At 40.6% G+C, this 26,406-nt stretch overlaps 3 protein-coding genes across 6 annotated transcripts; 2 read left to right on the top strand and 1 right to left on the bottom strand.

Annotated features, from left to right (window-relative positions):
* Positions 1–493: 493 nt before the first annotated feature.
* On the bottom strand, positions 494–8,171 carry LOC109044513 (uncharacterized). Of its 3 annotated transcripts, none has more exons than XM_072299763.1 (3): positions 7,610–8,137; positions 4,921–6,720; positions 494–886 (listed from the first exon to the last, which is right to left on the bottom strand). In XM_072299763.1, the coding sequence occupies exons 1-2, from the start codon at positions 7,671–7,673 to the stop codon at positions 4,943–4,945; spliced, it is 1,842 nt and encodes a 613-aa protein (XP_072155864.1). In that variant the 5' UTR covers positions 7,674–8,137; the 3' UTR covers positions 494–886; positions 4,921–4,942. The 3 variants fall into 3 exon arrangements, with proteins under 3 accessions (XP_072155864.1, XP_072155865.1, XP_018917826.2); XM_072299764.1 differs by lacking the exon at positions 494–886 and having other exon boundaries at positions 2,095–6,720; positions 7,610–7,781; positions 8,030–8,171; XM_019062281.2 differs by lacking the exon at positions 494–886 and having other exon boundaries at positions 2,095–6,720.
* Positions 8,172–8,287: 116 nt separating this feature from the next.
* LOC109044508 (uncharacterized) lies at positions 8,288–14,351 on the top strand. Of its 2 annotated transcripts, none has more exons than XM_072299765.1 (3): positions 8,288–8,460; positions 9,858–9,950; positions 11,176–14,351. In XM_072299765.1, the coding sequence occupies exon 3, from the start codon at positions 12,505–12,507 to the stop codon at positions 12,991–12,993; it is 489 nt and encodes a 162-aa protein (XP_072155866.1). In that variant the 5' UTR covers positions 8,288–8,460; positions 9,858–9,950; positions 11,176–12,504; the 3' UTR covers positions 12,994–14,351. The 2 variants fall into 2 exon arrangements, with proteins under 2 accessions (XP_072155866.1, XP_018917813.2); XM_019062268.2 differs by having other exon boundaries at positions 8,307–8,460.
* A 1,285-nt stretch (positions 14,352–15,636) lies between these two features.
* LOC109044528 (uncharacterized) lies at positions 15,637–24,634 on the top strand. The gene is made up of 5 exons (XM_072299761.1): positions 15,637–16,594; positions 17,422–17,581; positions 19,559–22,961; positions 23,588–23,681; positions 24,313–24,634. Exons 2-3 carry the CDS (start codon positions 17,518–17,520, stop codon positions 21,349–21,351), a joined length of 1,857 nt encoding a protein of 618 aa, XP_072155862.1. The 5' UTR covers positions 15,637–16,594; positions 17,422–17,517; the 3' UTR covers positions 21,352–22,961; positions 23,588–23,681; positions 24,313–24,634.
* Positions 24,635–26,406: the final 1,772 nt, after the last annotated feature.

Below are 26,406 nucleotides of genomic sequence, written 5' to 3'. Positions count from 1 at the left end.
ACGTTGGGCTTTTTCTTTCCTTCCGAGGTGTTTTCTTCCTATTTTTCAACCATGCAATTTTTATATTCGCGGTGGCAGGATCTTGCTCATTTATAAATATGTTCTGAAGAAGACCTTCTTTCCAGACATTTTTTAACTTCTGGACAAGGTTCCTTTCCAAGTCACGTATACTTCCTCAAAAACAACCAAGAGTAGTTTCAAATCAACTAGAGACCTCTCTTGCATGGCTCGAATTTCATTCCGGAAACTTTCTTTCACTGATTTTGCAGTTTATTGTGTCATTTGTCGTTAAATGTGAGTAGAAATTACTGTCATTGTCAATGTGACACTTTTTTAAATGTGAAAAATTCAATCAAGGCGAAATAGAGCCGAAGTAGGATAGTCTGTATAATGAACATTTTTGACCTCCCCCAAATAAGAAGAGGAATCAGTCGGATCAAAAAAAATATTTGATTTTATTCTTAAATGTGTTCGTTCAAAAAAAGGGATGAAAGCTTCTCACTGGTTTTAGGTACTTACATACTTTTTTTTTTTTTTGTGATATATTATTGAAAGAGACAAAACAAGTTACTGGCTATTCTGACTGGTTACTAATATTCCATTACTCTTTCAAAAGTAAAAAAATTCATTTGTGACAAGAAAAACCTGAGTATTGTACTCTGTTATGAGAAAAGGTTCAGAGTCCTTATACATTGAGTAAAGTGTTTGGTCAAATCAACAGGAGTTGCATGCACTCTAAAAACATCTTTTGAAAAAATCTTTAAAAAAATGAAAATACAAAATCTAATCAGGTCTGTGAGACAGATCTTACCATCCAGAGGAAGATGTAGCCTAACTTTGCGCTAATGCGTGGAGGAGGAGAGCCTGGAAATTTTGGCGCATGACCCTGCGAGCCCAAAAATTGAAGGATGGGGTTCAAAAACAAAAATTATTAGATTGTAGCAGAACGTGGTTTAAGTTCCTGAAAAAAGCTTAGGAGGATTTCCTCCCAGAAGATTAGGACCCATTTCCTTATAGATCCGGTCACAAGTAATAAAAAATTAATAATATGTGTTATCTTTTACGATTCGATCACGCCGTCTCCCAAATGGCGCCATCAACGTACGATCACAAGACAATAACCCAGGGGGAGATAGAGGGCTCATCTTTAAAAGAACGCAGCCAGACAGTCTGGGCGAAGGGACCCTCGGCCAATGGTCCGAGATCAATAACATATTAGGCTGACATCGGGGCAACGAAGATTATAAACGGACGTATTTCTATCAAACGGAACTATGTGCATTATGACGTGAGCCCTGTTATGCACATATTCTTATGGGTCTCAGGGCTCATGTCTTAATGCACATAGTTCCGTTTGATAGAAATACGTCCAAACGGAGGTCTTATCCCGGCTCGGCGGGTCCTCGGACCCGGTTTCCGTTAGATTTGGCGCTGCTAAGCTTTCGTAATCAGTTTTCGTCGGAATTGCTCATCGGGGGATGAAAACGGCCCCCTCCCACCCTCCCCCACCCCCTCCCCGCGGGCCGGGAAACAAATATGATGTGTATATTGCGTATAAATCAAGTTACCGACGACGACGGAAAACGTACAGACGGGCCGATTCCAGAATCCAGATCCGCTTGGCGCTTCCTATCCGTCTCGAGTTTCGAAATTTGATTAAACGTAGAGATCGTGCCTTTTTGTTGTCCTTCTCGCTTTCTCCCTCGCGATCCCCCCTCGGAGGGGAGAGAGATAGAAAAACACACCGTCTTCCCTACGAATGCGTTTGTATTGCTTTGCGTGGAGCTTTCGCCAGACTTTGAACTCGCCCCCCTCCCCCAACCCCCCACGCTCGGAGTATGAATCTTATTGTTAATAACAATGAGGAGCCTACGCTGGAAATGTTGTGTTTTCTAAGTCAGGCGTGTAAAAGTGGGGATTTTTACATGCGGGCGCGGGGCGTACTACCCTCGCGTTGTTGAGAAATGGGGCTGATTTTTGAGTTAGAGCTTCTTTGTAGCCTGCGTGGCTTCCTCACTTGGTTGAAAGTGTAAAATACTTAAATATTGAAAAATAAATTGAATAAATTTACAAAATTTGATGAAACAAATTGAATAAATGAAAAAAATAAATTTAATAAAAAAAATTGAGTAAACTTTAAAAATATCGTAAACTAAACAACGTTTTCTCTATGGAGGAATGAAGTGCTCTGATGAGCTTCTTCTCTCTGAATTGAGAGTTTCCGCTTTTTACTGAATTTATATCGCACAAGCAAAATTACCAAATCTCTCTAAAAATAAAAGTTGCACACATTATTCAGGGTCAACATTCAGCAACTGTCTTTTGCTATCAAGTGCCATAGTCTGATTTTTAGGGGGATTTCACCCCAAGGACAATGGTCACCTGGGGCTGGGGTAACAAGCGTGGGAATAGCCAATATGAAACTTGGTAAACAAACAAAAAAAAATAAAAAAAAAAAAAAATCGCACGGTGGTGATGGAGCTTCTTTCAGGGCGGAATCACCACCTGTGACTGAAAATCGGATGACAATCCTGCCTCTGGTGGGACATTTTGGAACTAGGGGTGTAAAATCCGATTAAAATGTAACTGGTATCCCGAATGCTTGTGAAATTTTAACCGGAGGATAAATTCTTAAAAAGAAGTAATAGTACCGGGCTTCAGTAGTCTTACAATTAATGATTCCTCAATTATTAATTTTCTACCCCAACAACTAATTCGCTGTTAAAAAGGGCCCAGTCCGACCACAACGCCCCGTATAAAAGGCCTCAGAATAAGTACATAAACTAAGTTTGGTTTTTTTTGTCCTTGACCATGCAAGCGGTTGTTTATTTACGGTTAAGCCGAAGCTACGGCCGTCTGAAAGGAAACCACCGACGGGTTTGTCTTTCTTTCTCTCGGCGGTGGATACTCAATTTGGTAACCTCATTCGCCCTGCTTTATTCACTCGAGCTCCTTGAAATACGCTTTGAAATCAAGCGAGGCGTGATATTAAAAAAAAAAGGGAGCACGCACCCGGTTTACTCTATGTCCACGCTCGTGCGATCAAACTCTTACTCGCAGCTGGAAGGTGCCTTCACCGAGGAGAATTAGTGACTATCATTACTAAGGTAGTGTTGTTTCATTTGAACTATATTTTCCAATAAGGACCGGTTATTTCTAGCTCATCCAAGAAAACGCTTATCTGGACATAGTAACTGGGAGTATTATCATATTGTTCCAAAAACCGTCGTTTCTCATACAAAAGAACGTAAATCCGTTTCATGTTGTCAAATTCCCCCGCGCAAATTGTGCTTTAACCAGGAGAGCTTTAAGATTTACTGATTGATGAATTTACTGATTTTTCTTCCGATCTCATGGAAAAATCAGACAAATTTTCAACGAAAATTCCGCAGGTACATTTTTGTAAAAAATTGAATTGTTTTAGTCGGTCTGGCAACATTGGAATTAGGTCACGTTTCTTCGACCAGGAGACGACGAAATGTGCCGGGAATAGTAGTCACCCCCGGTAAAAATTGGCAGTAGAATGTGTGTTCCAAAATAGTATAGACCTAAAGCCGGCTGTAAGATTTCCAATAGCTTCTGTAGCCAGCTGTACAAATTCTTATAGCCTTTTATAGCCGATGGCAAGTAAGCAACAGCCAGACGATAAAGTTTATGCTAAAAATTACTATTTACGGATACTAGGACTTAGTTAGTTTTTTGACTACCGCTCTCTTTTTGTGCCGTAGTTTCTTGATTTATTTCGCGAGGAATGTTCCGTGCTTTTGAAGGATGCCTGTCATTCTTAATATGTTGGAGCGCCTTCAATTTCGTATGATACTGTGCAATACCTCTGGTGTGAAATAGTTGCTTCAGACGCCGTGGCACGCTGCGGCGCGGCGGGCGGGCAGAGAGCACGAAATGCGCATTAGCGCCTACAAACCTAACAGGGATACTTCAATGCGTGAAGTATCCCTGTTAGGTTTGTAGGCGCCAGTGCGTCGCCGCTCCGCTTTGTGTTAGGTTCTAATATTTAATCTCGCGGAGTCAGCGTTTTTCAACTCATGATTTTGAAATGTTTGCTCACTCTGTATGGACTATTCTCATTTTAATAGATGAAAAAAAAAAAATATGTTTTAAAGGAAAATATAATGTGTTTTGTAAATATTAAGGTAGTTCCGTATCAAACTTAATGATTTCCAAAGCACACGAATTTCTTCACAATTTCTTATAGCCTCTCATAGCCAATGGCGATAAAGTGTTAAACCCGGCGATACGAACTATAACCCGACTATATACTTTTTTATAGCTTCGTATAGCCCGGCTATACGATTTGCTCCGCTTTCTGCAGTCAGCTATATGATTTTCAATAGCCATCTTTAGTCGGCTATAAGAACTCCTATGGTATTGTGAAACGCAGTTCATATCGCCAATTTTTACCAGGGACTTGACACAAAATATGATCCATATGAGAACTTAAACAAGGTGGTAAAGTGTCGGTGGTATAGTGTTGGGTCCGCACTATTTTGTTGGGAAAATAAGGCCAAAAAGTTCAAAAATTGTTGAGCTCTAATGAGCTCTTCCAATGCAAGTTGCCCGAGCTAAACATTCTCCCTTCTCAGTTTTGTACTGGTACTCAAAAGAGCTCAAAACAATTTTTGACTCAAATTGAAATTTTTGAACTTTTTGACCTTGTTTTCCCCGCAAAATAGTGTGAACTCAGCACTATTTTACCATTCTTCTTTCATACAGTTCGGGCCAAGTTTCTTAGTGTTTTTTTTTATCTGTTAAGAACTTACTAGTTACTGTTAAGAACTAATATACTTCATTTTACAATTAGGAGTTACCATTTTTGTCTAATTTATAAAGGCATCTTACGCTCTATGTAGTGTCTTTTTCTGATCGACGAAAGAATTTACTGTTATGCGGAAACTTACCCACCTCAAAATCAGCCGTGACTCTTTTACACATTACGCACTTGTTTGAACTCGTCTCTCGTCATGCCTTTTTTTCCATAGCTTATCGAGACCTGACACAAGGCATCCAAATTGATCCCTACGAAAATCGTTGACTCAATCTTGAGACCTTTCCAGTCATGCTCGAAGACACCCTCATAATCCGAGGCCATAGCTGCTTCCGAAAATTCGCGCGCACTTTCGCCCCACTTCAGAGTGACCACAAAAGCTACAGCGTTTTTGCGAACGAGCACCAGGTCTGGCTTGTTCGGCTGAACCCCGACATGCAAAGGTGTCAGCACCGCTTCAAAGGCCTCCGGGTCTTCGTAGGCTAGAATCGTGAAAATCGGACCCACGAAAGACACCCGCTCCTTAGTCACCAATGGACAAGCCGGATGGAAAAGGCCGTGAATCGCCGCTGCCAGCTCTATCATCGTCTCTTCGGACAGCGCTAGATTTTTAACAGCCTTCACGAGTTTCATCTTCGCAGCCGAAGAGATATTGCGAGAATTTTGATAATAATTTGAATCTCGCGCCAAAGTCGTCCCCAGGGCGTAAGCAGCATCCTGATTGGTCGCTAGGAACCCGTCTTCGGTGACCATCCTGACATAGCCGGACTCCTTGAGGAAATTCAAAAAAATGTCGCCAGCTGCGACTACATCCTTCTCACATTCTGTGACATTGCCACGAATAGCGTGGAAAATATCATTCCCGATCGTATTGTTGAGGCGAGCGAATTTTGGCAGATCGTTCATGTCCCGAAAAATGGCCTTCTCGACCAAAGATCCGATTCCTGGTCGCGAGATGAGGCCTAGAAAATCGTCTTTCAACGGCTCAATATATTCCGCCCAGTAGGGCGCAAATTTTCGTTTCTTTACAAATTCGAGCGAGGAAATTGTGTTGTACACGTGTATACTAGAATTAGTGACAGCATATCCATCGTAATACGACGTGAATCTTGGTAGACATTCTGCGAGATCAAATTTCTCGAGTAAATTTTCTACTTCTCTTTCAGTGAGGCCAAAGTTCTTCGCGTACTTTTCATTATCATTGAAAGCAACTCTTTCGATGCAGGCTGGATAAGGATCCACATGGGCTAAGCGGTCCGTGGACACAGATCCAACACTAAAACTCTTCTCAATGTGCTCATTACCCTCCACCCACTTCTCTAGTATCACCCTAAAATCCAATACCGCCCCATCTTGCTCTACAATGTTATATTTTAAAATAGCACGTGTTAGCGCGTCGATCTCGTCGATCAGAATAATTATCCTTTGAAGATAATGTAAGTACACCGCCGCAGTGTAATCGATTGTGACTCTGTCGAACCGGAACTCGCTCACACAATCGTAACTGAAATTTTTAGCCTCGGCGATTTTCTCCTCGGCGGTTAGATTGAATAGCGTTGGATCTGTGTTGTTTCTTATATCACTAACAATTTGGCATATGTGCCTCCTGAAGCTATCGCGATCTGTTGTTGCCAAGAGAGGTCGGAAATTTATGTATACCACCGGGTACTTCCGGAAATGGGCGTTGAAAAAGGCTTTTTCCTTGGTGTGGATTTCTGTTCCCTCGAAAATTTTACGGGCCTGTGCCTCGTTGTTGGTGATGCTGAAAAATTCCTCCATCATTTTTAGGTTGGTCGTTTTGCCGAACCGCAAAGGTGCGGTGAGATAAACATGTTTAGAGGGAAGCCCGAGGAATTCCTTTAGCCACAGCGTTTTATCGACGAATGTTTTGCTTGACCGTATTTCGCCAAAAAATGAGGTTGGAGCGATATTTCCATCTGTAAAGCAAGCAAATTTTAAAAATGTCTTTTCTGTTTGAATAATATTTCCCAAAACTGCGTCTCATAAGTGTGGCAATGTGCGAATCTACTCTGTACGAATTTAACCACCACGTCATTTGTACGTTTCTTCTTCAAATTTTATGTTAAAAGCTATTAACTAAACGGGAAGTTCGGAAATCAGCTCCTGCATGAGCTTGTAACAAGTGCACTTTCCACTGATGAAACGTCAATCATATAAATGAAATCATTTGCATTTTTTAAAATAATGTTAATTCTTTAACGTACCATGTAAACGTTACTTCTCGTTGTGTGAATAAAATACTGAAAAAATTTGAAAAAGGAAACATAAAACGGAGGGCTCCAGGCCGTACCTTGTCTGGTGTCCCATTTACACACGTAGTCACCTAGTTCATTCGTTGATAAGGGTTTACCTATCCACGCCATTGACAAGGGTAAAATCTTGAGCAATGCAGTGCTTCTAAATTAAATGAGTGGAACAATTGTGTCAACTTCTCCATAGGTCAAATTGCATACCCGACGAAATGAAGGAGGACTTGAAAGCAAAATTTTTCCCGCACGAGATGTTTCTTAAACCCACATTTCCCCCGTTTTCAATTGATTCCAAGTTCATACGCTACAAATGAGCTACAATATGGTGTCGTCATAAATACTATTTTAAAAAAATGATTTTGAATATAACGGGGGTTAAATGGAGGCAGTGGCGATTCTCGCAACATTGAATGGTCGACCATTCAAACTCATCTAAAACAATCGAATAAGACTATCTCACCTGGAATCGACTTGATTCTACATTAAAATGAAGGAGAAGCAGGGTTATAAACGGGAAGTCATGAGGTAGGTGACATAAGAAAGAAAATGTACAAACCATCAGTTTTTCCGGTGAGGCAATTCGTCCAGCCAAGAAGTAAGGTTAGCAAAGACCACCGCATCCTCCAAGTTCTTTATATTTATCAAGGTTCTGATGGGATTATGTTAATAAAGTCAGGAAACCAATACTTGAGTCTTACAACGGAGAAAAATCCAAAACTCAAAGAATGCTGCATTTTAAGAAAAATGAAAATTGGAGGAACAAATTGAAGTTGGAACAACGATAATGATAAAATTGATGACGAGGTGCACAAATGTGTAGGAGCTAAGTTTGCAGACACTTTATCCTATTTTATAAGCTTTCGGTACAAAATTTCATTGACAAAGATGTCGGAAAAGTGAGCAGACTGTCTCTATAACATCCTTCAAAGAAGAAAGGGAAATTGAATCTGGTCTATGCTAAGAAGCTACGTCTTACACTTCTCGCTGGCTCAAATCATTCGATCTCATAGATTTAAAAACAGGAAAGAGTGCAGACTCAATCTTCATTCATTCCAGAACCACACAAAGAATGCACCATGCACATCCGAAATTCCTAGACACAAAATAACCGACTCAAAACTACTACAGGGAGTTTATCGACCGGCACTTTTTGAATGAAAAGAATCATCAGATAAAGGAGTTATATTACATTTCATTACGTTCCCTAACAGTCACACAATTAACCTCCTTTTGATTATTTCATCGTACGAGTAACCCTTTCTAAATGTGTGGTCATGTATTTCTGAGCTTTTTTAAGATATATTTAAAGTAGATGGATACGATATTGATTGGTCAACTCATTGACAAAACGTGTGTCGTCGTTCGAGCGTTTTGAGGGAGTTTAAATCTGTATCCCATCGTTGGATTGTGAGTGTTTTACTGTTAGATTTTCTAGTTGTAAATATAAGGAATTGTGCCTTGTTTCTGCTTGAATTCCGAAAAGCATACAGATCATTTTAAATAATCTTAGGATGTGCACTGTGCAGATAGGCCTCATAGTCCGTTCAATTTTACACCCTCTGGTTTTTGGTCGGATCGACCGAATTTTGGTCTAGATAACCGACATTCTCAGTAACAAATAAGATAACTTTACATGAATAAAACGTTTAATCACAAGAACTGATGGAATTCGGTCTCTGAGATCGCAAACTTTATTTACCAACACTAAAAACTTTAGTGCTGTATAATATAAAGCAGAGTTTTATTTTCGTCAATCATTCTCATCCATAACTAAATTGGCAAAGATAACAATGAGCTAGTGTGCCATCCTATAAAATAGTATTATTAAATAGCATAGTTCGCGAGCAATTTTTAGGAGAGAAATGTTTTTCTCTCCTGAACAACTAGTTGGTGCTTTGGAGAGGAATGTATTCGTTCCTAAGCAGGACCGGATTTACTTACTTGCCGCCCATGGGCCGCCTGTATTTTGCCGCCCCCTTCTCATCCGTTTTGAAACATCAATAAAAACCCTCAAGAGAACGTGCCGGAGAGGGAGGGGTGCATGAGACGCGTTTACCTACTCGTGTTGAATACATTTTTTTGCGAAAGCCCTGTCAACACTACTAGCAAAATTTCACGGAACTTTGCTTCTCCATTTACAAGAAATGAACCAAAAAATTATGAAAGAACAAACATAAATGTGGTTTAATAATTTTAACTTCCGCCGCCGCGCCGCACTGATCGAACTGTGTTTGGCGCAATGCGTGAAGTATTCCGACAGTCTTGCAGGCGCTATGCGTTTCACGCCGACCGCTGCTGAACGCACTGTGTTGGACGCAACGCGTGAAGTATTCATGCGTTTCACGCCAACCGCTCCTGACCGCAATGTGTTTGGCGCAATGGGTGAAGTATTCATGCAGTCTTGTAGGCGCTAATATATGCTACATGCCAACCGCCGCGCCGAGGGCTTGTCCTTTTCATCTCAAGCCCTCTTGCTTTTTCGAAGAATTCTTTTGCTTAAACATTTCCCGCAAACCATGTTATTTTATGATGCTATTATCTGGGATGACACATTGGTAAAAAAAATCGATCCTGGCCATATTCCCCGGAAAAAAACCCATATTCGGCACCCAGCGTTTAGTTATTATTCAGTGTCTGACATTAGGTTTCCACTTTTGAATTAAAATTCTCGGATGATTATTTTAACCAACCTGGTAATCTAAAACCACCCTTCGAGAATGACCGAGCTGCATGTCGCATGATTAAAAACAATTATTTTTATTTTAAAAGTATCATTATACTTTTGTTTTAATTGGATGTTTCAGAAACTTTTTAGGGAGGGAGGAGGACGAGCATGGAGCGGTTTTCAATCATTTTACTTCTTGGCTGTGCGAATTTCCTTGCTGAGACAATCGATGGTTTGTAAAGACTCTTTCCACCGTCAGCTTCCTGTGCCTCTCACAATTTCTTAAGGTTTTTTTTCTTCGATTCGCACATTTATAAATAATCCATTATCGAGAGGGCAACCTGCTTCGATCTATCTCGATTATGTTTACATGCGTTTAAACGTCAACACAGTTTTCTATTTTACGAGGAGCTCTGTTATTACCACTTTCTTTCACATCCATACAAAATTCTTTAGCTGTTCGTACAATTTTCTGAGGAGTTTTCCTCAGCTAAAATTTAAAATTAATATTTGTTGAAATGGACACTACGCTGCGAAAATATGACCGCGAGTCAAAGAGCCCCTTCAAATCGATGCTATGCAATTTGAGCTACGGAGAAGTCGAAATATTTATATCACACATTTCGGAACCCTTGATGAGAAGTTTCAAAATTTCTGTTCCTATTTTTCCTTTTTTTCGAGGGCAAACATTATTGTTTGAGTCTATTGTTGTTGTCTCATCTCGAGTTCTAAGGAAATCAGCCTAGTATCTTGAGACATTGTGCATTTACTGTAGATTATAAGGAGCATATGCAAATGATTTCAAAGGAGAGTGTTCCTTACTTTACTGGTAAAAGAATGAAGCACCGACGGCATTTCGGCATTAAGTATTGTTAGTAGGCCGATTCTAGTGAGAGCTGTTCAATGATCAGTTACAGGAGAGAAATGCAGAAATTTTCATGTAATTATGTTAACCAGCTCTGGAACTGAAAGGAAGGAAGGTGGAAAATCGATTAGATGAACAAGATTTTTTGTGGATGTGCCTACAATGAGAGTCTCGTCCTTCATTCCTTCGATAGTAACTGCTTCATAATCAGCTCCAGGCAAAGGTTGTCTAAGACCATCACACTAGGATCATCTACTCGAGACGGAGCACCAGCATACAGTGGATCGAGTCAATGGGAGAGGTCGCACAGGATTTCAAAACTTTAAAGGTGTTTATCTCCATTAATATGAAATTTTGATGTTTTTAAAGAAGTTTCAATGGTTTTCTCGTAAAATTTTCTATTTAAATCACCTCTTAAAATTAAAATTGTGATGCGGTAAACGTAAAATTTTACAATTTTTGTCAAAAATTTCATATCCGACTTCTTCCATTCACTCGATCCACTGTGCGTAGCGGAGGACGGAAGAAATCAATCAAAAGTTTTTGAAAATTTGAATTATTTTCATAAAAATCAAATGTTTTTGATTTACAGGTAGAAAAACTGCAGCATCAACAGTCTTCAGTGAAATACGGTCTAGCAAAACATTTGTGGACAAAACATTATGGCTGAAGGAATTTCACGAGCTACCCTCCAAACACATTTATCTCACAGCCCCCTTGCGGTTCGGCAAAACAACCAACCTGAAAATGATGGAGGAATTCTTCAGCATCACTAACGACGAAAAGCAGGCCCGCGAAGTTTTTGAAGGCACCAACATCCACTCCACAGAGAAAGAGTTTTTTCAGCGCGCACTTTCGAAAATACCCAGTGATATACCTCAATTTCAAACCCCTTCTGTCGACGAGGAGTAAGCTTACCTTTAGGGAAAACGTATGCCAAATATTCACCGATATAAGAAACAAAACAGACCCTCAACTATTCAATCTAACCGCCGAGGAGAAAATAGCCGAACTAAAAGAATTTAATAAAGGGTGTACAGACGAGTTTGAATTCAAAAACGCTACGATTGACTACACGAAGGCGTTGCACACACATTATGGCCAGAAAATAATCGTTCTTATCGATGAGATGGACGCGTTGACGCGCGCCAATTTGAGAAACGACGTCGTGGAACAGAACGCGGTGGTATTGGAATTCGGGACTATACTAAAACAGTGGTTGGAGAGAAACGAGTACGTTAGAAAGAGTTTCAGCGTCGGAGCCGTGTTCACAGACGAACTATCCCATGTTGATCCCTATCCAGACAGCCTGGAAAGAGTAGCTTTTCAACGACCAGGAACGGTTCGCCAAATACTTCGGCCTGACTGACAAAGAATTAGAAGATTTATTCGGGAAATTCTCTCTTTCAAGCAATCTACCAAGATTCAAGTCGTACTACGATGGGTATACAGTCACAAATTCCAGTGTGCAGGTGTACAACACAATATCTCCGACCGAGTTCGTGAAGAAACAAAACTTCGCGCCCTACTGGGCAGAATCAGTGATCGAACCTTTAAAGAATGATTTTATTGGTCTTTTTTCCCGACCGGATAATCGGGTCTCTGGTCGAGAAGGCCCTTTTCAGGACAAGAACGACCTGCCAAGATTCGCAAACCTCAACTCTCCGGTCGGGAAGGACATGTTTCACACCATTCGCGGCAATGCCACCGTCGATTCGACAAATCTAGCTAGGGCTGGTGATGTTTTCATTAAGTTCCTCGAAGAATCCGGATACGTCAGGATGGTCACAGGGTTGGATGGTCACAAGGTGGTCGACGGGTTTCTAGTGACCAATCAGGACGCTGCTTTCGCCCTCGGGCGACCTTAGCGCGAGATTCGAACTACTACCAAAATGCGCGCAACATCTCCTCCGCTGCAAAGATGAAACTTATTGAGGCTGTGAAAAATCTAGCGCTGTCCGAAGAGACGATGATAGAGCTGGCTGGGGCTATTCACGGTCTTTATCATCCGGCTTGTTCGTTGGTGACGAAGGAGCGGGTGTCTTTCGGGGGCCCGATTTTCACGATTCTGGCCTATGAGGACCCGGAGGCTTTCGAAGCGGTGCTGGCGCCCGTGCATGTTGGGGTTCAGCAGAATAAGCCGGACCTGGTGCTCGTTCGCAAGGATTCTGTCGCTTTTGTGTTCACGTTTAGGCGGGGGGAGAGTGGCTACGAAGCTTCGGAGGCTGCTTTGGTCTCAGAATATGAGAACGTAATTGAGCAGGATTTGAAGGGTGTCAAGATTGAGTCGAAAATTTTTGTGGGAATCAATTTGGATGTTCATTGTCGGGTATCGATAGGCTTCGGGAAAGAAGGAATACAAGTGAAAGAAATTAAAGAAGTGAGCAGTCCGGTTGATGAGACTGGATAACGAACGAACACACAGACTTTGAATTTGACAATTTCATTTTAATGGAGAATGTGCACGCAAACTTTTTATCACGTCATCTGAGAATGCTTAAAGAAACTTGGCCTGGGCGAGGCTTGAGCATATGAAGCATTGCTTCGAAAGTAGTTGCCTCGAGATGTTAAGATCTTTGAGGAAAACTTAGACTCTTAAAATCGAATCGAAAATTTTCCCTGGATCTACTTAGACGCCTAGTGAAAGGTCTTTATAAGCTTTGGAAAACAGGGAATAATAGGTAATACAAAAAATCAAAGAGGCAGGCGATTCGATCGATGAAAGTGACTGGAAGTGAAGAATTTTGAGTCTAGCAGGTACAAGTGAAACACATAAAGATTTTAAGCATGAGGAGGGAATACAGAGATGTTTTTCGAAAGACTGAAAACCCTTAATTGCCCATCAAAAGTTCTACACATATATTAAAATGCGAACATTTGTGGATACAAGAAGATAATTTTCACTTCATACATATATTTTAGCTGTGAAAACATGTAGTCATAATGCCGCTGGTTACTTTAACTTGTAAAATTGTAAACACTTCATTAGGGTACAGGTTACATATTGCTCATGGCAGTTACGGCAAACTTAAAACTGTATCATCCAAAGTTGCATTCCACACCCTGACTCAGGAATATAGTAATGGATAGAAGTATACATTTATCCCATCGTTTACAAGAAGTTGACCAAACTTGAAGTTGCCGAGCAGTTAAGACCTGCCACGGCTTGGTGATTTTTGGCAATGGCAAATCCAGTAAATTGGCAACATTACTTTTTCTCAATTTCAACGTATTGAAATGTATCAATCCTCGGAGGAAAGATGGTGATTCGGCAAAAATCGATTTTCAACACAGGTTTAAATACAGAAAAATCAGTGTTGTCAAATTGCTGGATCTGCCTCTGTACTTAGCGTGAGACCTCGTCATTGGTAAGTTCCATGAATTCAAATTTTACCATTGAGTCCTTGCAATTAAGAAATAATAGCTAATTTTGATACCATTTCATTTTATCAATTTCAAAATAAGTGAGCCACGCCTTTCATGTACACACCAAGATGTGCAATAGTAGTTTTTGAGCCGTTTCCAGCAATGGCTTAAGATCAGAACCCGAAACATGATTTTTCATGTTGTTTTAGGAATATCTTAAAAAGCTGATTTTAGCATGTTGAATTTGTTTTTTTTGTAAAATTTGATTTCAAATGTTGAAATAATTCCTATTGTTTTAAGGTTCTTTGGAAAATAAGGGAATTTGAAATTGACGAATAGCAAATGCATCAACGAACTTTTGTTTTTATTCGAAAATAAAAATGCCCTCTTTGTTTTGTTTAATTTTCAATCTATCTCTTAAAAATGACCTCCATTCCTCCATAATTTCTGCTTCGCAGTCACTTTAAAAGATCAGCAATGAGGATGATCCTGCATTAACCGTTTCATGTTTTCAAGTGGATGCTACCACCAGAGGAGCAAGCTTAACTTCATTATGCAATTAGGAGCTACAATTTCTGGCTTAGTTTAGGAACAATGTATGTACCGTTAGTTTCCAAATGCACACAAGTGTTTTTTTTACAGATGAGTCATAAATTATACTTCCGAATCGCAAAATAAAGTCCAAATGATCACATTATTACATCGCTGAGCAACGACGGAGCCTACACGTAAAAATCGTTTCCACCTGCATGCCTCTATTTAGAATTCTGTTGGCGCCGATTTTCATCGTATTTTTTCGCTATATTTGTCGCTACAAGTCGGGCTTGCAGGACGGCAGGAGGAGAGAGCCCCGAGGCGGCTGATCGGCCAATCAGAGCTGATTGGAGATTTTCCCCTACTTTCCCAGTGAGCCATTTCAGACTTCAGCTCGCGTCGCCTCACTTACGTCGATTACGCCGAGAACGTCGCCGCGCTTCTGTGATTCTCTCTCCTGCTGCTGCCTTGCTGCCTTGCTGCCTTTTTTGGAAATTGCTGCTCTTGCTGCCATTCTCACCGCTCTCATCACCGTTTCTTTCATCGCTCTTGGTAAAACAAGCTTGCTTATTTAGTAGTAGACGACTATTTTCCTGCTTTAGTTATGATGGTATGAATGAGAGTGTGCTTGTGTCGCCCAACCGCACCCTTGCCCTTAGCTACCGCTCCTTTTTCCTGATATGTCCGCACTTTTGATCCTTTACGCCCCCGCTTGAGAGCTGTTACCATGCTAGGCTAGATTTCTAGCTTACGCGAGTGAGATGGCGCCAGGTTTCGCCCGTGACGTCGAGAGCATGCCGCTTCAGCGCCGCATGGCTGTACCAGACTGAGGACTTCGGTGAGTGCTTAGAGTGCTTATTTTTCATATTTTTATAGTGCATTTTCTCTCTGTCATGTAGATTTATCCCCATTTTCTCGCTTTATGGACTGGTCGCTTTGAGTTCGACGGGTTCCATCCATGCGCTATCTATGATAGGCTCGGAACTCGTCGTTCCGAGGTTGCCAGATCGCTTCGCCCTACTCTTCTTTCCTCTGTCCTATTTCTCTCTCTATTCTATTTGCTCCCCTAGCTATTGGAGACCGCACCAAATTCTTTATAAAAAATATGTAAATGAAGGGAAGAAAAATAGTTGGGTTTCATGTGATGTTTTATCATTTGAAATGACAATAGTTCCAACAACTGTAGAACAACTTCAAAATCATTGAAACCGTTGACGCCGCAAGTTTGAATAATCGCGTCAGACACAGTGCGGTCGACGTGGCGCGAGGGCTGACGCGCACGATGCGTAACGCATAGTAGCGCCTTACAAGACCACAGGATACTTCATGCATTGCGCGTATAGCACGGTGCGCGCGGCGGCGCATGGTATCGCCTTACAAGTCTCTAAGATACTTCACGCGTTGCGTGTATACCACGGTGCGTCATACGCGCTCAAATCGTTGGAAAGTCGTATTTTCTTGGTGTCGAACGCACCCCAGTGCACATCATTTCGGAGCGGTGTACACCGCGAGCTCGGAGCACATAATTGTAGAGATTTTGAAAAACTGTATGTTTTCCGGTGAAAATATAATTCATTGGCGGAAATTTTTCAAGTTGGAAACTTTTTACGCTAACCTTTTACCTTTTTTCGTTTGGAAAACGTCGAGGTTAGCTATCTCCCGGGGAGAGAAAGTGGACATTTTTTACATCACAAATGTGGCAAAATTTCCAGGGAGATATATTCATGGTGTCACACTCGAAATGCGTAGACACACAACGACCAACTCAATTTTACTGGCAGTGAGTTTATTTACCTATAGACACTTTTGTAATGAAAAAAAATCATCAGATAAAGCGTTTGCGATGGTATTACGTTATTGAGTAATCATTCAAATAGCCTCCTTTTGACTGTGCATAGCAAAAAACGACCTACTGTATGAGAAATCCTTTCTAAATTGTTGTTCTCATGTATGTTTGCATGTTTTTTCAAGGGAGCTTTAAAGTGGTTAATTACGATACTGATTGGTCAAATCCTTCACGAAATTTGTGTCATCGTTCGAAAGCTCTGAGGAAGGTTTAATCTGAATTCCATCGTTGTATTGTGAATGTTTTAATTTGAAATTTGCCGGTGGTAAGTACAGCGAGTTGTGATTTGTGTCAGCTTGAGATCCTAAAAGTAAACAGATCATTTTGAGGATTCTTAGGGCACGTAACGATACCCCGATTTTCGATCGGATGAACCGAACTTCAGTAAAGATAACAGTCTCTGAAAAGTTTCAGTAAAATATTCGGCCTTGTCTCCGCGGGACATTTCATGGGAGACTCGAGTAAACCTAACCTAAAGAATCAAAAAGTCTCGCGATCTGTTCAAAACTTTCCTTGGGTGAGAATTCAATCGATTTAAAGCTTTTGTTTTTGCAAAAACAAGAAAAAAGGAGAGAAAAATACCATAAAAGGAATAAAATTATGCACTAGAAAAAGTTTGGAAATTTTTTTGTTTATTTATTTTAGATTTCTCTCTGGGAAAACCTGACTGTCGAACACTATGAAAAACTGCCCGCAGACACGGAAAATTTGAAATGCGTATTAAAAGCTACGTAGAATGCGCGCTAAGGGGTGCATTTCAGACTTTCTCTGTATGACGAACGTGATTTTCAGTAACAGACAAACAATTTATTCACGTGGCTGTATCTCCTGCGTGCAACGGACTTATTGCACTAATTGGCTAGAATAACAATTACTTAAAAACTCGATCGGGTATTATGCCGCGAATAAACTTGATTTTGCTTTTTTCGACTTTCTGTTAGAACTTTTCTGACGGTTATATAAACCAAGTTGGTCATTCAAGCCTAACTACTCTCCGAAGATGATGGACCAATCGTTGCATTAATGAAGAACATTCTATATTACACACTTTTTGTCTATCAATGTCCAATATTCATGATTCTTTTGGCATAGTCTGTTCCAGACATCTTTTAAGAGAGGAGGAGGAGGAGGAGGAAGAGGAGGAGGAAGAAGAGGAGGAAGAGGAGGAGAAGGAAGAAGAGAAGGAGGATGGAGCGGTTTTTATTCATTTCATTTTTCGGCTGTACTAATTTCCTCACTGGGAAAACGAATGGTTTGTAAATTTTTTTTCATAAAGCAGTTTTCTGTGTCGCAAATAGTACAAAAAGTAAACACAAATAATTGATTCCAGATATGCCAAATTGCTGCGTTTAGAAATAAAAACAGTTTGTCAACTTGCGAAGATCACCTCAGTCTTTACTTGACATCCATACAAAATCCTATAGCTGTTCGAGGAATTTGCTACCTGTGATCTGTAGGGGTTTCTTCCGACTGAAATTTAGGAAAAATACCAATTCGTTGGGATGATTTCGAAGCAGCAAAAAATGAGCATGAATCAAAGAGCCCCTCCAAATAGATGCTATGCAATTTGAGCAACGGCAAGGTCGAAATATTTGTATCATACGTTTCACATTTCTTGCTGAGTTTCTTTAAAATGCTTCTATTCCTACATCCCAATTTAGAGAGGGTCGAACGTTAGATATTGCTCGAATTTTTCATGAAGTAATTGAACGGATTTAACCAAAATTAGCCAGATTTTATTTCAAGTTTCCTTCTTTCTGAATCCTTTTAGAGGAGAACAAAGCAACTAAATATCTTGAGACTTTATTATCAAAAACATATACACATGATTTCAAAGCCAAATAATTACTACTCAGTTATCTCGTTAACTAATATTACATGAAAGAAAATCTGGCAACATGTCCTACAGTAAAATTCCAGGGTTACCATAATTTCCTCGTCATCAAATTCCCTGACTTTTTTGCTTTTCCTTGACTCCAAACTTTTCTGACTCCTTGATTTTCCCTGACATTATGATAAAATTTTCACTTTGGTCTTTCCCCCTTAAATTACATTCAGTACTGCTAAACGCACCTCGAACTATTTCCTGATTTTTCCCGGTCACCGGAAATTCCCTGACTTACCCGGTTTTCCAGACTGCTGGCAATCCTACAAGAATAATTTTGGTTAAAATCGTACAGTTTTCAGTTTGAAGGAAAAAAAAATGGATGAGGCTATTCGTCGGTACGGTACCGACGGATAAATGGCTATTCGTCGGTACCGTACCGATGGATAAATGGCTATTCGTCGGTACCGCATCGGCGACATTAATTAATAAAAATGTGTTGTCAAGCCTTGGTCCGAATGGACGAGCAAACGCCATCTATGGTGCTCTGTTGTAATTACACGGAGATACTAAGTGCCGATAAACCTCGAAAACCTGCGAATCTTCAGTATCTGTCGCTGCCCCAACTAACAACGATCATAGTGCAGAGAGCTATTCCACCACCAGCAAATGTTCGGTTTCTGTTGCTGCTCCATCTGACGAAAATGTCAGTGCAGAGAGCTTCACGAAGCTAAAATTTAAGAGTAAAGTCATTTCACGAGGGCGACCTAAACTGCCAGCAAGACAACTTTGTTCCTTTAATCGCACCGTTGCCGACCGACAATCTGTGGAAAATCCCCCCGAAAAACGAAAACGAAAGAAAACACCTGCAAATGAAACTAAAGGCCCCACCACCCGAAAAAAGAAGCGTTCTTGATGATTCTTTTGACAGAGTAGTACATTTCAGTATTATGATGATTCATTTGACAGTGAAGTACATTTCAGTATTATGATTATTTATTTGACAGAGTAGTACATTTCAGTATTATGTGAGAGTATTAAATACATAAATTAAATTTGGAGAATATTTCTTTACAACTCGTGTTGGGTTTTTTTTCCATCTTTCACCCAATTTTTAGCTCTTAACTTCCACCAAAATATTATTAAGAAATCATATCTTTAATATAATTTACGTACTAAAATCAAAGTACGGTACCGACGAATAGCTATTTATTCATCGGTACGGTACCGACGAATAGCTATTTATTCATCGGTACGGTACCGACGAATAGCCATTTATCCGTCGGTACCGTACCGACGAATAGCCACTTCGAAAAAAAATTGCTGTAATCTTTTCGTCGACGAACTGTTTTTCCCCCCTTTACATTGCTCCTAACACTAATTAGCGATTAATTTCTTTCACAGATGTAAAAAATGCGGCATCCTCAGTTTTTGGTGAAATACGGTCAAACATTGAAACATTTGTGGACAAAACATTATGGCTGAAAGAATTTCACGAGCTACCCTCCAAACACGTCTATTTCATAGCACCCTTGCGGTTCGGCAAAACAACTAACCTAAAAATGATGGAGGAATTTTTCAGCATCACTACAAACGAAAAGCAGGCCCACAAACTTTTTGAGGACACCCTTATCTACTCCAAAGAAAATAATTTTTTTGACACATACTTTAGAAAATATCCAGTAATATACTTCAATTTCCAACTTCTTTTATCCACGACGAGTAAGCTAACCTTCAGGAAAAACATATGCAAAATATTCACTGATGTAAGAAACAACACCGACCCAACTTTATTCAATCTAACCACTGAAGAAAAAATGGTCAACTTAAAGGAATTTAATGAAGAGTGTACGGACAAATTTGAATTCGGGAAGGCTACGATTGACTACATGAAGGCTTTGTACACACACTATGGTCAGAAAATAATCGTTTTGATCGATGAAATGGACGCGTTGACGTGCGCTACTTTAAAAAGGGACATCGTGGAGCAAGACGCGGTGGTAATGGAATTTGGGCACATACTTAAACAGTGGTTGGAGGGAAATGAGTACATTGAAAAGAGTTTTAGCGTCGGATCCGTGTTTACAAACGACCTACTTCATGTCAACCCCTATCCAGATTGCATCGAGAGAGTAGTTTACAACCTTAAGGAACAGTACGCAAAATACTTCGGCCTTACCGAAACAGAGGTAGAGCATCTACTCGAGAAATCCTCTCTGGCAGGCGATTTACACAGATTCAAGTCGTACTACGATGGATACGCTGTCACGAATTCTAGTATACGTGTGTACAACACAATTTCACCGACCAAATTCGTAAAGAATCGGAAATTCGCGCCTTACTGGGCCGAATCTGTTGAGCCATTGAAAAACGATTTTTTGGGTTTCTTCTCACGACCGTTAATCGGATCTCTGATCGAGAAGGCTATTTCTGAAGACATGAACGATCTGCCAAAATTCGCCCGCCTCAATCATTCGGTCGCGAAAGATACGTTCCACGATGTTCGTGGCGATGCCATCGTCGATGCGAAGAATACGGCTGCAGCTGGAGACATTTTCTTCAACTTCCTCTATGAGTCCGGTTATGTCAGGTTTGTCACCAAGGACGGGTTCCTAGCGACCAATCAGGATGCTGCTTACGCCCTGGGGACGACTTTGGCGCGAGATTCGGACTACTACCAATACGCGCGCAGTATCCCATCCGCTGCGAAGACTAAACTCATTAAGGCTGTGAAAAATTTAGCGCTATCTGACGAAACGATGATAGAACTGGTAGCGGCCGTTCACGGAATTTTTAATCCGGCTTGTTCGTTGGTGACCATGGAGCGAGTATCTTACGTTGGCCCGATTTTCGCGATTTTGGCCTACGAAGACCCGGAGCCCTTTGAGGCAGTGCTGTCACCCTTGCGTGTTGGACTTCAGCCGAAGAAGCCAGACGTGGTGGTCCTTCGCAAGGATTCTGTCGCTTTTGTATTCACGTTGAGGCGGGGGGGAAGTGCCCGCAAAGCTTCAGAAGCTGCTCTGGCCTCGGAATACGAGGGCATCTTTCAGCAGGACTTAAAGGATGCCAAGATTGAGTCGAAAATTTTTGTAGGAATTAATCTAGATTTTCATTGTCATGTATCCATTGGATTTGGGAAAGAAGGCATACAAGAGAAAGAAATTCAGGAGGTGGGCATAGGCGGTCCAATCAGATGACGGACAAACATTCACAATTTTGACCTAGTTGTCGGTCCTTGTGAATCGGGGAATAATTTTGAGCGTGAGACAGGAGAACGCAAATGTTTTTCAATTAGTTGAAACCCCTTTTCCCATCTAATTTTTTCAATTGAAAGACGGATATTCTAGACTAGACATTAATTTTTACGTACTTTGGCTAGGTGTAAGCCTATAAGCCTGCTCTGATAATTATTCTGAGAGCTAGGGGAACTTGACAAATTGCGATTTAACTTTTTACGAGAGTACAGATACATCTGATAGCTTACCAAGGTGAGAGCTACACCATCCAGAGAAACATAGCAAGCAAACTCCTATACTCAGTGATTTTATCATGGATGGAAGAATGAACTTTTTTTATGTTCGTAGGTTTTAAAAGTAAAAAAATTCATTTTCAACCAAAAACGAGACGGTCATGCAGTTACCACGAGTTACCACGAGGTTTTATGTAATGATTCATCATTTGAAATAACAATAATTCCATTAACTGTATAACAGCTTCAAAATCATTGTAACCGTTGACGCCGCAAGTTTGAATAATCGCGTCAAACCCAGTGCGGCCGGCCGCCGGCGTGCCGCGGGGCTGACGCGCACGGTGCGTAGTAGCGCCTTGCAAGACTGCCGGATACTTCATGCATTGCACGTACAGCACGGTGCGCACGGCGGCGCATAGTAGCGCCTTACAAGTCTGTAGGATACTACATGCATTGCGTGTATACCACGGTGCGCCATGCGCGATCAAGTCGTTGAAAAGTCTTATTTAGAACCCACCGCAGTGCACACCATTTCCGAACAGTGCACGCCGTGAGCTCGGAACTTGCAATCCTAGGAACATAGGATTGTAGAGATTTTGCAATCCGGAATGTTTTCCGGTGAAAATATAATTTACGAGTGGAAATTTTTCAAGTTTTAATACTGCTACGTTCTATCGTTCAGAAACCGTTGAACTTTGCTATCTTCCGGGGAGAGAAAGTGGACATTTTTTTTTATCAAAAATGTGACAAAATTTCCAGGGAGATATATTCTTGGTATCACTCTCACACAAAAATACACTCTGGCAATCGAACCTAACTTCGGCAATTTTTGCAGAATGACCCATACGCCTGCGGCTAATATCGAAAAATTATGGGGGGGGGGGGGGGGGGGGCGATCTGTTGGCGATTTCCCGGGGCCGCGGCCGCTTCGAGGAGCCAGTCCGCCTCTGACCACATCTGAAATGCGAAGACACACAATGACCAGCTCAATATTACTGACAGTGAGTTTATTTACCTACAGACACTTTTCAAATACAAAAAATCATCAGATAAAGCAATATTACGGTATGGTATGACGTTATTGAGTAATCACTCAATTAACCTCCTTTTGATCATTCATGGCAAAGAACGACCTACTGTGTGAGAAATCCTTTCTAAACTGTTGTTCCCATGTATATGTGCGTGCTTTTTTCAAGGGAGCTCTTTAAAGTGGTTAATTACGATACTGACTGGTCAAATCCTTCACAAAACTTGTGTCATCGTTCGAAAGGTCTGAGGAAAGTTTAATCTGAATTCCATCATTGGATTGTGAATGTTTTAATCTGGAATTTGCAGGTGGTAAGTACAACGAATTGTGCTTTGTTTCAGCTTAAGATCTTGAGAAAATACAGATCATTTTTGAAAAAATTTAGGATGCGCAGAAAGGCCTCATAATCCGTTTAATTTTACATCCCCCTGGTTTTCGGTAGGATAAACCGAACTTTGTCATAACCCAAGTACCAGTAAAGACTACGCTGCTTAGTGTTCCATGAAAAATAACTTAAGCCATATGAACTGATAGATTTCGGTCTCTGAGACTGCAAACTTTGGTTACTTTGGACTGACGACTTTGGAGTTCCATAATATGAGGTTGATTTTTCTTGGCTGACCATACTTATTTATAATATATAATTGCATTAATTGGCTAGGACAACAACTGATTCAAAACTGGATCCGAGTCTTATTCTGCGAATAAAAAATAATTCATTAACGGCAACAAGCATTTGATATTCATTTGAAGAAAAGGTTTCGAATTTCAGTTTAGAATTTTTAGAAGGTTATTTAAATCAAACTGATCATTCAAACCTAATCACCCTTCGAAGGTGATTGAATCGTTGCTTGAATGAAGAACATTCTGTATTAAACATACTTTTTAATCTGTCGATATCCAATCTTTATGATTCTTTTGGCATTGTCTGTTCCAGGCATCTTTTAGGGGGAGAGGAGGAGGAGGATGGAGCGGTTTTTTTATCATTTCACTTCTTGGCTGTACTAATTTCCTTACTGGGAAAACGGATGGTTTGTAAATTATCTTTCTTAAGGCAGCTTTCTGTTAGCATCTTCGGGTCTATTGTTTCTTTTTTCTTTTTTAAAGTAATTACAAATAATTCATTCAAGATAAAACAACTTGCTTCGCGGTAGGTGCGGTAGGTATATATCGACGGTGTGAGTCGGCAATCGCATAACTCGGTTTGCGACGTCGCAGACTTCCTGTCATACTTTATTTTTTAAACGAATGACTACTCAACGGCAATTCTTTATAACTGACGTGATTTTTCTTCTCTATGTGCGAAGAAAATTCTGCAAAAACCTCAAGGAATGATGTCAATTTGTTCTCCTAAAAAAAAAATAACATAGAGGCGGATATTTTCAGACACCGCAAACGAGTTATGTGATTGCGGACTTACACCGTCGATATATAGATTATTCAACATGCGAATAATTATAAATAGTTTAAGAAAAAAAGCACTGAGAAGTGGCCTGAATACTGTATGTAACAAGGTGGAGAAATGGTGCTGGGTCCACACTATTTCGCGGGGAAAACAAAGCCAAGAAGTTCCAAAAATTATAATTAGAGTGAAAGATAATTTTTTTTAACTCTAATGAGTACCAGTACAAAACTTTAAGACAAATTCACTTCCGTTCACAGATGTAAAAAATGCGGCATCCTCAGTCTTCGGCGAAATACGGTCAAATAATGAAACATTCGTGGACAAAACGTTGTGGCTTAAAGAATTTTACGAGCTAAACACATCCTCCAAAACACATTTATCTTGCAGCCCCCTTGCGGTATGGGAAAACAACCAATCTGAAAATGATGGAGGAATTCTTAGCATCACGAACAACGAAAAGCAGGCCCGTGAACTTTTCGAAGACACCCTTATCCACTCCAAAGAAAAGAATTTTTTTGACGCACATTTTCGAAAATATCCGGTAATATACTTCAATTTCCAACCTCTTTTGTCCACGACGAGTAAGCTAACCTTTAGGGAGAACATGTGCAAAATATTTACTGATGTAAGAAACAACACTGACCCAAAACTATTCGATCGAGCCATCGAGGAAAAAATCGTCAAATTAAAAGACTTTAATAAAGCGTGTACAGACGAGTTTGAATTCGGAAACGTTATGATTGACTATACAAAAGCACTGCACACTCATTATAGCCAGAAAATAATCGTTTCTGATGGATGAAATGGACGCGTTGACTCGCGCTTCTTTTAAATGGGTTATTGCGGAAGAGGACACAGTCATAATGGAATTTAAACACATACTTAAACAGTGGTTGGACGGAAATGAGCATATTGAAAGGAGTTTCAGTGTCGGATCCCTGTATTCAGACGATCTACTTCATGTAAACCCTATCCAGATTGCATCGAAAAAGAAGTTTACAATCTCAAGGAGCAGTACGTGAAATACTTCGGAATTACCGAAACAGAGGTAGAGCATCTACTGGAAAAATCCTCTTTGGCGGACAACCTACCTAGATTCAAGTTTTACTACGATGGTTATTCTATCGCCCACTCACCTAAAAAGATTTTCAACACAATTTCACCGACCAAATTCGTAAAGAATCGAAAATTTGCGCCCTACTGGGCCGAATCGGTCGAACCGTTGAAAAACGATTTTCTGGGTCTCTTCTCACGACCGCTGATCGGATCCTTGATCGAGAAGGCCATTTTTTGGGACATGATGAAACTACCAGAATTTCCACACCTTAAACCTGCAATCGGGAAAGATATGTTCCACGCTGTTCGCGGCAATGCTACAGTCGATCCTGAGGTTGTGGCTTCAGCTGGCGCCATTTTCTTCAACTACCTTTATGAGTCCGGTTACATCGGTATGATCACCGTCGACGGTTTCCTAGCGACCAATCAGGACGCCGCATTCGCCTTAGGGACGACTTTGGCGCGAGATTCGAACTTTTACCAAAATGCGCGGAATATCTCCTCTGCTGCGAAGATGAAACTCGTGAAGGCTGTGAAAAACCTAGCGCTTTCCAAAGAGACGATGATGGAACTGGCAGCGGCGATTCACGGCCTTTATCATCCGGCTTGTTCATTGGTGACCGAAGAGCGGGTGTCTTTCGTGGGCCCGATTTTCACGATTCTGGCCTACGAGGACCCGGAGGCCTTCGAAGAAGTGATATCACCCTTGCGTGTTGCATTTCAGCCGACCAAGCCAGATGTGGTGCTCCTTCGCAAAGATTTTGTCGCTTTTGTATTCGCTTTGAGGCGAAACGAAAGTGCCAGGGAAGCTGCCGAAGCTGCTTTAAGTTCGGAATATGAGTACGTCTTTGAGAAGGACTTTAAGGGTGTCAAGATTAAGTCGACAATGTTTGTAGGAATTAATTTGGATGTTGATTGTAGGGTCTCGGTAGGCTTCGGGGAAGAGGGAATACAAGCGAAAGAAATTAAAGAACTAAGCAGTCCTATCGATGAGACTGGATGACGAACAAACATACAAAATTTGAAGCTGACAGATTCTTGTGACCGATTCTTGTGTCAATTTGCACGCAAATTATTTTTACTGCTTCATCTGAGAGTGCATAAAGAACTGATCTCGCAGTTTCTTTCATATATTTTTTTTCGAATATGGGAAATAACATAAAATTAGATTTACAAGTGAGAAAATGCACAATCTAGTGGTGTCGTTTAGCGGTTTTTCTTATTTAAATACATGTATTTTAGCAGAATGGATAATTTTGTCTTATTATCACCAATGATTGTTTAATTTAGAAACC

The sequence above is a fragment of the Bemisia tabaci genome, chromosome 4, assembly GCF_918797505.1.
Source record: "Bemisia tabaci chromosome 4, PGI_BMITA_v3".
Lineage (NCBI taxonomy): Eukaryota > Metazoa > Arthropoda > Insecta > Hemiptera > Aleyrodidae > Bemisia > Bemisia tabaci.
This window is presented reverse-complemented; position numbering and strand designations above follow the sequence as displayed.